Source organism: Lissotriton vulgaris, chromosome 2_1 (assembly GCF_964263255.1).
Source record: "Lissotriton vulgaris chromosome 2_1, aLisVul1.2, whole genome shotgun sequence".
NCBI classification, from domain to species: domain Eukaryota; kingdom Metazoa; phylum Chordata; class Amphibia; order Caudata; family Salamandridae; genus Lissotriton; species Lissotriton vulgaris.
In genome coordinates this window covers 1236506858-1236520581 of record NC_141687.1, presented here as the reverse complement: position 1 = coordinate 1236520581, position 13724 = coordinate 1236506858, and the positions used below count along the sequence as shown (strand labels likewise).

Below are 13724 nucleotides of genomic sequence, written 5' to 3'. Positions count from 1 at the left end.
AACATATTTGTGCAAATCGGTGCTTGGGGAAACATGCACGGGGACATAATTAACTCTAAGAAACTCTAAAATAAGACAACTTATTATTAGGGCTCAAAAAGGAATATTTAAAAATAACTTCAGTATTGGGTTAATGAAGCAATTTGAGGATCACTGGCTATTTTTTCCACACATTAAACACGAGGCATCGGTAAGAACAGATCTTGGGAAAAGAGAAGCATCTTATATAAGATATCACTTTTCCAGGATCTGTAATGATTTCTCATCAGCACTAGGCTGGTGTACCTCAGATAATTTAACCATCGACCCTGACATGAGGTTGTATTATTTTGTTTGCATGCATGGTATGAAATTGAACATAATACCTACCCTCTGGGGCAGGGTAGACAGACGGCCTGCCTTTCTTCTGGGCCGTAAGTTCCTGTAGGACATGGCTGTGGTAGTATAGATCCCTCGGGACAGAAGTGCCCTAAGATTTAAAGAAACATGTACTCAGTATAAACCGAATTACAACTTTTTAGTTACAATAGTGAGTCATCCACACATTTCCTCAACAAAGGCCTCTCCACACAACCCACTAACAATTCAACAGTCTCACACGGTAGGGCGATTCTTTTTTATACCTTTGATGGTTCTTTTTGTCATGTTCTTTCTTTCTTTTGCCTTTTCAAAAAGCCAATAAAACAATTTAAGTACAACATTCTCACATGACTTCAACAACAGGACTTCGCACATTGAACCAACAGGATACCCCCAAATCCTCCAACATTGGTCTTTCCAAAACCTCTTGAAGCATAAAACTCCTGCACAGGACCCACACAAATCTGCAAACAATGGAACACCATATCCTACATTCATCTCTACAAAAAGGGCCATCTAAAAACAACTAAAGACTGCAAATCCTGAACACCCTAGACATTTCCAGGAGGAGATTGCCCATTTTAGAAGATTATCCTTGTGAACGCTCTATTCGCACAGGGGAACGGTGTTGCATCTAATCTGGGAGACAGTTTAGGCCAAAACTATGGAGTCTATAATAGACTAGGAAGTAGTGCAAATAGAATCTCAGATCAAAGACTGGACCACTTCAGGGAAAACCCAAAATGCAAACTATTCAACGGTGTTAGCTGCACAAAAGATTAGGGTGACTGCACAAATGTGCAAGGAGTCAACATGCAAAAATAAGTGGACTGTAGTTAGACAGAGCAGAATAAGTACAGGCAATGACAATATGTTTGCCTTTTCAGTAGAGGAAGCATTTGTTAATAAAAGGGCAACAGTATGTTTTTGTGTGTCTGTGGTGCCCTGATATTCTATAAGGAGAATCACCAATCAAGCACCATCTTTGTCACACAAGTATATGAAATTTGGAAGTTTGACCGTTTGCACAACCAAAACAGGTTGGCAACATCCTTATGGGAGACAGTCAAAACAACGTGTATGTCTCTTACCACCATATTGCAGGTGCCATAGGCTATAATTCACTTCTTGTATGATGGACAGGACATCCACCACGCTTGTGAAAGAATATCCCTCTGAAAACTCTAAATAAGGCACTTAGGGCCTCATTTACAAAAATTTAACTCAGGGCATCGCTGCATGTCACTTTGCAGCGCAGCCCTGCATCAAAAGAAAAGGGCAGGAATGTGCCGTATCTGTGGGATACGGTTCATTCCTGGCTACTTGCACAGCGCTGGCGAACAAATGGCTTCCTTGCCTCAACGCAGGCACCCTTGCCTTATGGTGCAAGGGTATCCACATTTCAGAAATTATTGTTTTTGTGCAGAAACGGATACCTTCCTGCACAAAAAGAATCAATGAAGGTGTTTTCCTCTTTCTATGTGTGCTGCAGAATACATCACTCATAGAAAGAGGAACAAAACCGGGAGAAATAATGTTATTTCTCCTCGTTACACCACCCCTGGGGAGGCACAGGTTTTTGATGCATTCCCAGATTTACGCTGTGTTGTAAATCTGGGAATGTGTCAAAAACTATGGTCGTTCAGTGGAAACACCCACTGCAACGTCCATGGCACATCTTCGCCTCACAGTGTGGGGCAATGCAGCAACTTGTGCTGCATTGGATTGGATTGGATTGGATTGGATTTGGTGTTTGTATAGCGCGATAGCTACCCGCAGGTGTCCTAGCGCTTAGGAGTGGGAGGTGTATGTGGCAGGGGTTGAGTTATCTGCTGAAGAGAAGGGTTTTTAGTTTTTTCCGAAAAGGCAGGATGTTAGGCTCTGAGCGAAGGGAGAGCGGAAGGGAGTTCCGGAGTTTTGCCGCATTTACTGAAAACATTCTGCCTCCACTCCTCGCTCTTTTAATCCTGGGGTTGATGGCTTGGAAGGCATAGGCCGACCTAAGCTGTCTGCTGGGATGGTAGGGGATGATCAGGGTGTGGTTCAGAGTTGCTCCTTTCCTCCAGTAAGCACGGTGGGCTATACACATGCTTTTGAAGTGGATTCTTTCCCTCACTGGAAGCCAATGGAGATCTTTTAGTTCGGATTTCACAGATTGGCAGCAAGGGATGCGCAGGAGAGTGCGGGCAGCGCAGTTTCGAATCACCTGGAGTTTTCTTAGAGTTAGTTGGGGGGCTCCCAGGTAAAGGGCGTTCCCGAAGTCCAGCCGGGAGAGGATTAGGCCCTGGATCATGATCTGTCTTGCCTTGAAAGGAAGGAGCGGAAGGATCTTCCGGATGAGCCTCAGAATGCCCATGCAGGTAGCAGATAGTTTGACTGCCTGCCTGCCTTATACCATATCTACGAGGCCATGAAAAGCTACGCAGGCTCGCTTTTCGTGGCCTCGTAGATATGACTCTGCACTCTGCGCTGCCAGTGCATCAAAAAAAGTGACGTTCCAGGGGTGCACATGCACTTTTTAATAAGCCCCTTAGTTTATTTGAGTGGTGAACACAGCAGAGTAAAAAAGAGGATATTTTTTCAAACTCCCATTGTGACTCCCATTTGCATTATGTGCACAAGCAATGGAAGAAATATTGTATTGCTGATGAAAAAAACATATGATGTAAATAAATAAATATGAAACTTTAACACAATGATTGATGGAGATTGAACCAGGGGTGTGTCTCCACTGTTCATTTACACTAAAATAATGCAAGTCAGTGTGTCTCTGAAGTTTTCAAACTTCTGAAAGTTTGAATAGAAAATGAACTCGCAGAGCACAGCTTGGAGGCAAAACAGTGAATAAGTGAGCTGACTGCCACGGATGGCCATTGTGTCAAATGCATATAAAAAATGAAGGGCCAGATGTACTAGCATTGACAATTCCTAATCTATCAAAGTTTTAAATTTAAATTAGTGATTCCTAGTGGGTTGCAAATTGATCTACTTCCTGAATAATAATGAGGCAGGCTGTAGTTTGTGCCCCATAGTGATAGCCACCACATGTCTGTGATTGCGTCTGTAGAAAGCAATATTTTTTTCTTTTCTTCGACGCATAACATTTTTATCTAATGAAAACGGGATATGTTAAAAAAAAGTGTACATTTCATTTTTCAAGAGGCGATGGAAAAATTTTAGGGGCATATGTAGGAAGCCGTTTGTGATTCCCAAACGCCGGAATTCGCAGAATTCCGGCGTTTGCGAATCGCAAAAGGCGTTTCGGTATGTATGGGCCACATAGCAAAATAAGAAATCGCAAAAATTGTGATTCCTTATTTTGCTCAAGCATTTAAGGAATCACAATTTTGCGATTCCGTAAATGCTATGTAGGAGTGCCTTATAAATTGCGATTTTGGCTTAAGGAATCGCAAAATACCACCTACTCCAAGTAGATGGTATTTTGCGATTTCCTGTTAAAATGCATGTATCTTAAAAATTCAAAGTGCCATGTGGCACACAGACATGCCCTTAGGGCAGGGGTCTTCAAACTGTGGGGCGCGACCCCCAGGGGGGCCGTGGAGCGATGCAAAGGGGGTCGCGCCTTCACAGTGTCACTTCTGCCCTAGCCTCCAGGGCTTCAGCCCCCCTCCTCCCCCATCCTGTGTCTCAGCCCGAGCTGCTGCAGTGCAGCTAGCGCTCCTGGGGCTGGGCAGTGTCTGGAGTCTTATCTCCGGCCAGAGTTTTTCACAGGTCTTTAAAGACCATTAGCATAATTACATGCCTTTGTTAACTGATTACCAAAGCTTAGTTTTTTTATGGTTCCAGTACCCCCTGGGCCCCCACTCTGCCTATTCCTTACATTTGTATTTTTACACTTACTGCTGTAGTGTGAGAATGCATTTAATGAAAAGAAATATAAAGTTGGGTTGCCAAAAGAAACATGGCTGCTATGTGTTGTTTAAAGATCCTGCAGAGACCTGCTCTTGACACTAAATTGAGTTATAAATAAAAAAGTATGCATTAATTAGTTATGTGACTTTTCTGTCTTTATTCTCTTTAATTATTAGTCATGGATCATTGAGGCATCCCTAGAACTCAATTAAAAGTGCTTTCTATGTATATTTGCTGTTCTAAGTATTCACAGATACATGCAAAAAATACAGCTGTAGGTGCCTGCCTATTTCTGGGCCATCAAAATAATGAGCTGGTAACCCTAATCATTAGTCTGGACGTTTGTTGCAGGATCAGCACATTATTTATTTCCTTCACCCTCGAAACCTGATTAATGCCATTATAGCAATAGTTTAACTTATATCTGAAACCCTACGCTTCAAGTTTCTGGGAATGCACCCTGCTTTCAGACTACTCACTTCTCATTCTCGTCTTCACTTTCACGTTCACCCTGCACTCCCAGCGATCACAATGCACTCATAGCGTTCACCATGCACTCATAGCGATCACCATGCACTCACAGCAATCACCATGCACTCACAGCAATCACCATGCACTCACAGCAATCACCATGCACTCACAGCAATCACCATGCACTCACACTGATCACCATGCACTCACACTGATCACCATGCACTCACACCATTCATCCGCTCACCCTGCTCTCACAGTGATCACAATGCACTCACAATGATCAGTGCACTCACACTGATCACCATGCACACACACTGATCACCATGCACACACACTGATCACCATGCACACACACTGATCACCATGCACACACACATATCACCATGCACACACACTGATCACCATGCACTCACACTTATCACCATGCACTCACACTTATCACCATGCACTCACACTTATCACCATGCACTCACACTGATCACCATGCACTCACACTGATCACCATGCACTCACACCATTCACCCGCTCACCCTGCACTCAGTGATCACAATGCACTCACACTGATCACCGTGCACTCACACTGATCACCGGGCACTCACAACATTCACCCACTCACCCTGCACTCACAGTGATCATAATGCACTCACAGTGATCATAATGCACTCACACTGATCACAATGCACTCATATCATTCACCCGCTCACCTTGCACTCACAGTGATCACCATGCACTCACACCATTCACCCGCTCACCCTGCACTCACAGTGATCATAATGCACTCACAGTGATCATAATGCACTCACACCGATCACAATGCACTCACACTGATCACCATGCACTCACACTGATCACCATGCACTCACAACATTCACCCACTCATCCTGCACTCAGTGATCATAATGTACTCACAGTGATCACAATGCACTCACACTGATCACAATGCACTCACATCATTCACCCGCTCACCCTGCACTCACAGTGATCACCATGCACTCACACCATTCACCCGCTCACCCTGCACTCACGTGATCATAATGCACTCACACTGATCACAATGCACTCACAGTGATCACCATTGACTCACACAATTCACCCGCTCACCCTGCACTCACAGTGATCATAATGCACTCACACTGATCACAATGCACTCACACTGATCACAATGCACTCACACTGATCACCATGCACTCACAACATTCACCCGCTCACCCTGCTCTCACAGTGATCACTCTGCACTACAAATCTGCTTGCATTGTTCACTCTGTACCTCACCCTGCAGTCACACGAGCACACTTCTCACCCTGCATTCATGTGACACTTCACTCACCTGTCCCCCCCCTTACTTATCAATCTGTAGATCACTCAAACAAGGCCATCACTAACCGAGCACTAATTCGTCCCACTCTGCACTTACAGGCGAACCCAAATTCATATGGTCACCTCACTCACCCTGCAGTCACTCCTTTTACCCTACTCTCACACTGTTGCATTGCTCACTGTGCAGTCACATGGGCACTCTTGTCACCCACACAGTGCAGAAGGTTAAAGTGCCTGGTACAAAGAAGATGTACCAATCACATCACAGAACTGAGTGAGAGTAAACTATGAGTAGCGCTATAAAAAAATGAAATATTTGTCAGACAGGTGCTACAGAGATATGAGGTGTATTGTTGGTGAGTGGTAGTGAGGGAATTCACGGAGAAGGTGGAAAGACTGTTGCACCGTGTGCGACCAGTGCTTGGACAAGCCCTGGCTGGGAGTGTTAACCCCCCACCCCCGAAGTTCGGGTCTAGTGGATCCCCTGCTTCTGCCTATTATTTACATTTGTAGTGCACTACTGTTACCAAAAGGAGTCCTGGGGCTAATAACCATCTGACTGCAATGTGAGAGAGGGATCCGGGGCTGGGAGAGGAGAGAAGAGAGGAATGGAAGGAAGGGGGTGAGAGGAAAGGGGCATGGGTAAACTGCTTAACTCTGCAAAAGACCGCCACGGTTTGAATGCACCCTTGCTGCTCCCGGCCATGGCCAGGTGAGCTTCTAATGTGGCAGCGTTTATTCCTGCGGATTGGTAGGCCCTTCACAGAGGTTGACTAGACATCTTTCTGATGTTAATTGCTGTATTTTGGTTATAAACTGGTACTGATGGGGTGAAATATTTCCTCAGTATTACTGTGTTTAAAAAACACTCTAAATAATAAAGCAATGCTACCCCAAAATACGCAGCATCACAGAACATTATTTACATTTTCTACTCACACAATTTAGTCAAGCCTGTCGCATAATTTGGTCCTCACCTTCCTCATAACCTAGAGGTTTAGAAATTTTTGTCAGAAGAGGGTCCTTACGCTTGAAAATGTTGACAGGGGGGTCTCGGCATCCAAAAGTTTGAAGACCTCTGCCTTAGGGCATGTATGTGCGCCACATGTACTTACATACACATTCCAAGGGTGCAAAAGGTGTCCTTTGGACACCCTGGCACCCTTGGAATTGCGATTCTCAAATTGTGATTTTCTCATAAAAAATCGCAATTTGAGAATGTATCCCCATTCATTCCTAAGGGCCTCTTGGCCCATAGGAATGAATGGGACATTCATTCCTTAATTGCGATTCGCAATTTGCTAAACGCAATTAAGGAATTTTAGAGATTCGCAAAAAAATTGCGATTTATTACATACATTCCATTTTGCAATTCTCAAATAGCGATTCCTTAATAATCGCTATTTGAGAATTGCAAAATGTGTATTACCTACATATGCCCCTTAGTGATTTGCAAATGGAATTCAGTTTAAACAAGTCCCTTTCAAATATCGAACCGCAAACCTAAATTACGATTATGTAGAATAGCAGTTTGGTATTTGTACATAGCAAAAAGCATGTAAGTGGTCACAGATGGCCCAATTCTGTGAATCATGCAGTTTACAACCTTAAAATGTTTCGTACATTTGGCCCTAAGTGAGGATCTGGGCAACCAAAATAGGGTCAGATGAGAATCAAGGCCAGCATTTCCCTCGTGTTCCACTCTTGGGAACCTGTGAATGGAAATTTGCAAGAATTTGTAAGAATTTTGTAAGAATGTAGTTTTGCTATGCACATGCTAGTGTGGAAAAGTGCATCAGAAACACTTGTTATTACCTAATTTTGCAGGTTACATGAATGTACTAAGTGATATGTATCACTTGTATATATATATATATATATATATATATATATATATATATATATATATATTTTTTTTTTTTTTTTTTAAACAAATATGCCCATCCAGGGCGCTAAAGTTACCTATGGACTCACAAACATGTATGAAACAACATGAAAGAGAAAGACCAAATGTACACGATGCACTTTTATATATTGTCTTGAAATGAAGGTTGAATTACATTCATATTTCCCTTCAGTTGATTATGTAGTTCCCCATGTAGATCGCTCTTGTGGAGGACATATAACGATATTAATTGTTAGCATCTGAAGTATAGAAGTATTGCAATATATACACATTTATATTGATACAATGTATATATGTACATACCATGAATTGAACTGGTCGAAAACTTATTCTCTTTTAGTTGTCTGTGAGCCAAAGAATGTCTAAATGTATCACGAAGGGACGTTTTTGCCTTCTTTGTTTTTTTAATGCACGAGCACTTTATTGATCGCCATTTCTCCTATGCTGCATGGAGAATCTGTATGCATTTGCACTTTTCAATATGTCTGCCACTATTTTCATGTATTGATTGGCTTAGTCCTCTTTCTATTGTTAATAAGAGATGGAGTTTAAATGGCGATTTTTTACATTTCACATTTGACACTGAGGAAGCCGTTTCACGGCGAAACGCGTTTGTCTTTGGAAGGGGTGACGGGGGTCTGTCAATAAACCAAGAAGTATTCAGCTCCGAGTGCCGTCTGCTTTCTTTGATGTGAGCGAGCGTGCAGCAGTATTACGCGGCTCACCACCGCGAGACGAGAGCACCCGGGACGTGTTTGGAGCGACGGCGGTGATCGTCTTGTGCAGGAAGTTAATTTGGCCGTCCGCCCCGAGGGAACAAGTATTCATCACGGTACCAGCATTTCGGAACCTACAAAAACGAAGGAACCACGGAGGAACCTGCGTACAGCCTACCCAATCCGTGTGACCGCGGAGTGCCGCCAGCCGCCGCGGACGTCGGAAGACGGTAAGAGCTGCTTGCACAAGTACCCGGAAAATGTTCTTCTAATCATTTCCCTAAGTCCCGCTGTGAGCGTACTTGACAGACCCCCCTTGAAACTTCCTTGTAACTCCATACTAAGATATCGCTGAGATTAACACAGCGGTCAACGCTAGTGCCACGGACTCCCTCGACATCATGTTCCTGATTGCGGAAAGGGAGAAAGAGGCGGATGATGTCTTCAAGAGTTTGAATACTGTAACAAAAAGATCAGAAACTGCAAAATCGTCCCAAGCACCACTGAACAACTTACAGACTTTGTTCCATCAACTTGAAAAAATCCAAGAACGAGAAATTAGGAAGTGGGGGGAAGCGACGTCATTACAGAGATATGTGGACTGCAACAGGGTCCCCAGAGGCTTACGCATCTTCACCATTCCTTCCTATGAAAACCCAGATCCTCAGCTGTTGAAAGACTGGGCAGCCTACACAGCTGATTCTAGCAAGGGCATGCTACTATTGCTCATTAAGTATGCATGGAGCGATAGGGACAAAGCCCTTAACGAAATGCAGAAAATAGAAGATCTAATCGCAAAAGAAAAAGACACAAAGAGCACCGAAGAATTACGTGCAATCATGCAAAGGCGTCTAAAGGAATATGAGAGCGGAATCAAAAAGAGGAAGCAAACGAAGTTCCAGAGGGACGAGCAAGATTACCTAACGGGCAGGATACTCACGTTTGCGAAGAAATTCGACGCAACACGAAAAAGGCTGGCCCAGGGAACCCAACAGGCAAAACAATATGTTACCTCGGAATCTGAGGTCTCGGCATCAGAAGATGAGGCGCCCAGGACAAGCGGGATACAGAATACGGGACCCACCCCAGAGGAGCCGTTTTTAGACGAATTTCAGGTCATGCAAGAGACAAGACAACGTCCCCCACCTCAGAAGGCGAAAAAATCCACAAAAAAAGGAGGAAAACCAGACGGGGCAGAAGGGGCCGCACAAGATACAGCACCCATGATGACCCGAAGCCGGGGCAGGAGGGGAAGACGCTAAAGCAAGAAAACACCACCATAATAAACCTCTCTCAGAGAAAACTCACGACCCATGAGGAACGAGTACTGAGTAGAGGCATGACTTTCTGCCCAACAGCCAAATTTGACCCCGTGGAAACGAGGATTGACATCTTCAAGTTTGTTCGAAAATTAAAACTGGACAAAATCTATGCTAATCGTCCACCACCAGACCCAGCAACAAATACTGGCTCTATCGATGGAACAACTAATGATCTCATCGACGAAGACCTGCCCCTCCTCCAGATCACACACTCCTTAGCTGGTACTGAAGATCTACCGAGCACAAGTGAGGTATTCAGGAGGGAAGAAATCACACAAAAACGGGATCCAAGTAACCTCAAGAAAAAGTCGAGATTCCTACCTCATGCCATACATGACGCCATTGATGTCTTCAATGATGCGGTTTTACAGGACCTGGAGAAATTAGCTGCCCAAAAAGTGGAAATTTCAAGTAAAAATTCTAACATCTCAAGTATGGAGTGGCAAGCCATAAGATCGCTCAAGGAAGATAACTCAATAGAGATCAAACCCTCAGACAAGGGAGGGAACATAGTTATCTTTGACAAAAACCAATATAAACTGGAGGCCCTCAGACAACTGGAGGATAGAGACTGCTACGAGACGATCAACAAGAGAGACTTTGAGCAATGTGTCTTAGAATATCATGGACTGTTGAAAATGTGGCGAGATGATGGCATGTTAAGCAAAAACGAATACGAATATCTATATTGCGAACATCCAATCATTCCCACATTTTACCACCTGCCGAAGGTGCATAAAGATATCAGGCACCCTCCAGGAAGACCAATCGTCTCCTCAATTGGCAGTCTCTTGGAAGCAACCTCTAGATTTATTGACAACTATCTATCTCCATTCGTTAAAGATCTTCCATCCTTTGTCAGGGATACTCAAGACTTCCTGAGAATAATAGATGTGATACATTGGGACACTGAGATGTTATTCATTACTCTAGACGTTGCAAACTTGTATACGTCCATAGGACACCAAGATGGACTCCAAGCGATTGAATGGTTCTTAAAAAAGAAGAACATGCAATTTCACCAACATAATCGCATGTTACTGAAAATGACTGAATTCTGTCTCTTTAACAATATCTTTCTGTTTGCAGGTACATTATACCGCCAAATCAGGGGGACCGCCATGGGCACGTGCTTCGCCCCCAGCTACGCGAACCTTTTCGTGGGCTGGTGGGAGAAGCACGTGGCCTGGGGGGGGACCAACGAGTACTGTCTTGACCATATTATGGTCTGGACAAGATACATAGATGACTTGTTTGTTGTTTGGCGGGGCGACAGACCCTCGGCTGAGAGGTTTGTGGCGGCGCTCGACAACAACAGTCTCAACCTGAGGTTTACCAGTGAAATAAGTGAGAGGTCAGTCCACTATCTAGACTTAGAGGTGTTTGCGGCAGAAGGCAGTATACAAACTAAACTCTACCGCAAACCTAGGGCAGGAAATGCCGTCCTACACGCTGCCAGTCACCACCCTAAATCAATGGTGAAAAACATCCCCTATGGTGAACTGTTACGCATCAAACGGAACTGCTCTGAAACCAGCGATTTCCTAGATGCACAAGAAGCAGCGATATCTAGATTCCAAGAACGGGGCTACTCCAAAACATCTCTATTAGTAGCCTCAAAAAAAGTGGAACAGAAAAACAGAAAAGACCTCCTGGTAATCAAAAACAAACAGGTAGAGACAGAATCCGCAACAAGGATGATAACAACTTACAACATGAGATCAAAAGAATTGGTCCAAATCTTTAATAACAACTGGCATATTCTGACCACAGACAACATCTTAAAGAACAGAATATCGCCAAGACCATTGATCACATACAGACGTTGCCAGTCAATCAGTGATCATCTTACCAGGAGTCACTATAGTGAGCCCCCTATAGCGCCCAGATCTAAACCCATACAAGGTTTTTATCCTTGCATGCACTGCAAAGCGTGCAAGTATAGCCAGAAGAAGACCAAATATGAGGGTAGACCGAAAGATCCACGACCAACCAGAAATATCACGAAATTCCTGAATTGCAACTCGGAATTCGTTGTATATATTCTAGTTTGTCCATGCTCCAAGAGATACGTTGGTAGTACCATCAATCCAGCAAAGAAGCGCATCTTGGAGCATATGCGTGCCATCACAAACAGGGACAAGAACTACCCGGTGGCACGCCACTTCGAGACCCACCATAACAGTAACAGGGATCTCCTGTCATTCTATCTAATTGACCAACTGGGAAGACAAGAAAGAGGTGGAGATAAGATCAGAACCCTCAGGGCTATGGAATCCAGATACATTATAGACCTTCAAACAATGAAACCGACAGGTCTTAATAATGATGAAGAACTTTGGGTACATCTGGATTGATATATAGGGGTATCTCTTTACAAGTAATGTTCTGCAACCTCTGAAAATGAAATACAACATCATCTGCCGTACTCATCCCTGCACACAGTAGAGTATGTCAACTATGTACTTATATCAGGGAGTCACATGCCCATACAGGGCTAGACGTACAAAAACAAAAAACAAATATGCCCATCCAGGGCGCTAAAGTTACCTATGGACTCACAAACATGTATGAAACAACATGAAAGAGAAAGACCAAATGTACACGATGCACTTTTATATATTGTCTTGAAATGAATGTTGAATTACATTCATATTTCCCTTCAGTTGATTATGTAGTTCCCCATGTAGATCGCTCTTGTGGAGGACATATAACGATATTAATTGTTAGCATCTGAAGTATAGAAGTATTGCAATATATACACATTTATATTGATACAATGTATATATGTACATACCATGAATTGAACTGGTCGAAAACTTATTCTCTTTTAGTTGTCTGTGAGCCAAAGAATGTCTAAATGTATCACGAAGGGAAGTTTTTGCCTTCTTTGTTTTTTTAATGCACGAGCACTTTATTGATCGCCATTTCTCCTATGCTGCATGGAAAATCTGTATGCATTTGCACTTTTCAATATGTCTGCCACTATTTTCATGTATTGATTGGCTTAGTCCTCTTTCTATTGTTAATAAGAGATGGAGTTTAAATGGCGATTTTTTACATTTCACATTTGACACTGAGGAAGCCGTTTCACGGCGAAACGCGTTTGTCTTTGGAAGGGGTGACGGGGGTCTGTCAATAAACCAAGAAGTATTCAGCTCCGAGTGCCGTCTGCTTTCTTTGATGTGAGCGAGCGTGCAGCAATATATATATATATATATATATATATATATATATATATATATATATATATATACCAACAATCTTCACCACTTCCGAACTCGGCCTCGGCGAAATGAAGACACGGACCCCAGGCTGTCGGCAAGGCAGATTTATTGACCTTTCAACGGGCGACGCGTTTCGAGCAACGAGTGCTCTTGTTCACACACCGTACACCCGGTCAGCTGACTATATATATCCGTTTGTTTTAAGTGATGCTCCACCTCTCAAGTGAATCACATGATCAACCAATAAACATAGAGAAAATACTAAATAATACACCGCATTAATGCATTGTGAGTAAAAAAGGTTAAAAAAATAAAATATATATATATATATATATGATATATGTTATGATACATCAAATAAAAATGTAAATTGTTTTGAGGGTAATTTTTTTTGCTTTCAGCAATTGTTACAAAGCTATGAATAGAGATGCTATGAAGGTTATGCAATTTGGTACATTAACTTGTGTGCATCGCGTCCTGAGCTGACAAAAATGTTCAAAAAGAAAGCGGTCATTTTTTAGAAGTAATG

At 43.0% G+C, this 13724-nt stretch overlaps 1 protein-coding gene across 1 annotated transcript in view; it reads right to left on the bottom strand.

Annotated features, from left to right (window-relative positions):
- Positions 1 to 13724, bottom strand: part of LOC147732424 (uncharacterized) — a 2559122-nt gene that overhangs the window by 1434030 nt on the left and 1111368 nt on the right. Inside the window, exon 48 of the mRNA XM_086954262.1 lies at positions 370 to 469. Coding sequence (XP_086810388.1) covers positions 370 to 469 — 100 coding nt within the window. The remainder of the gene's footprint in view (positions 1 to 369; positions 470 to 13724) is intronic.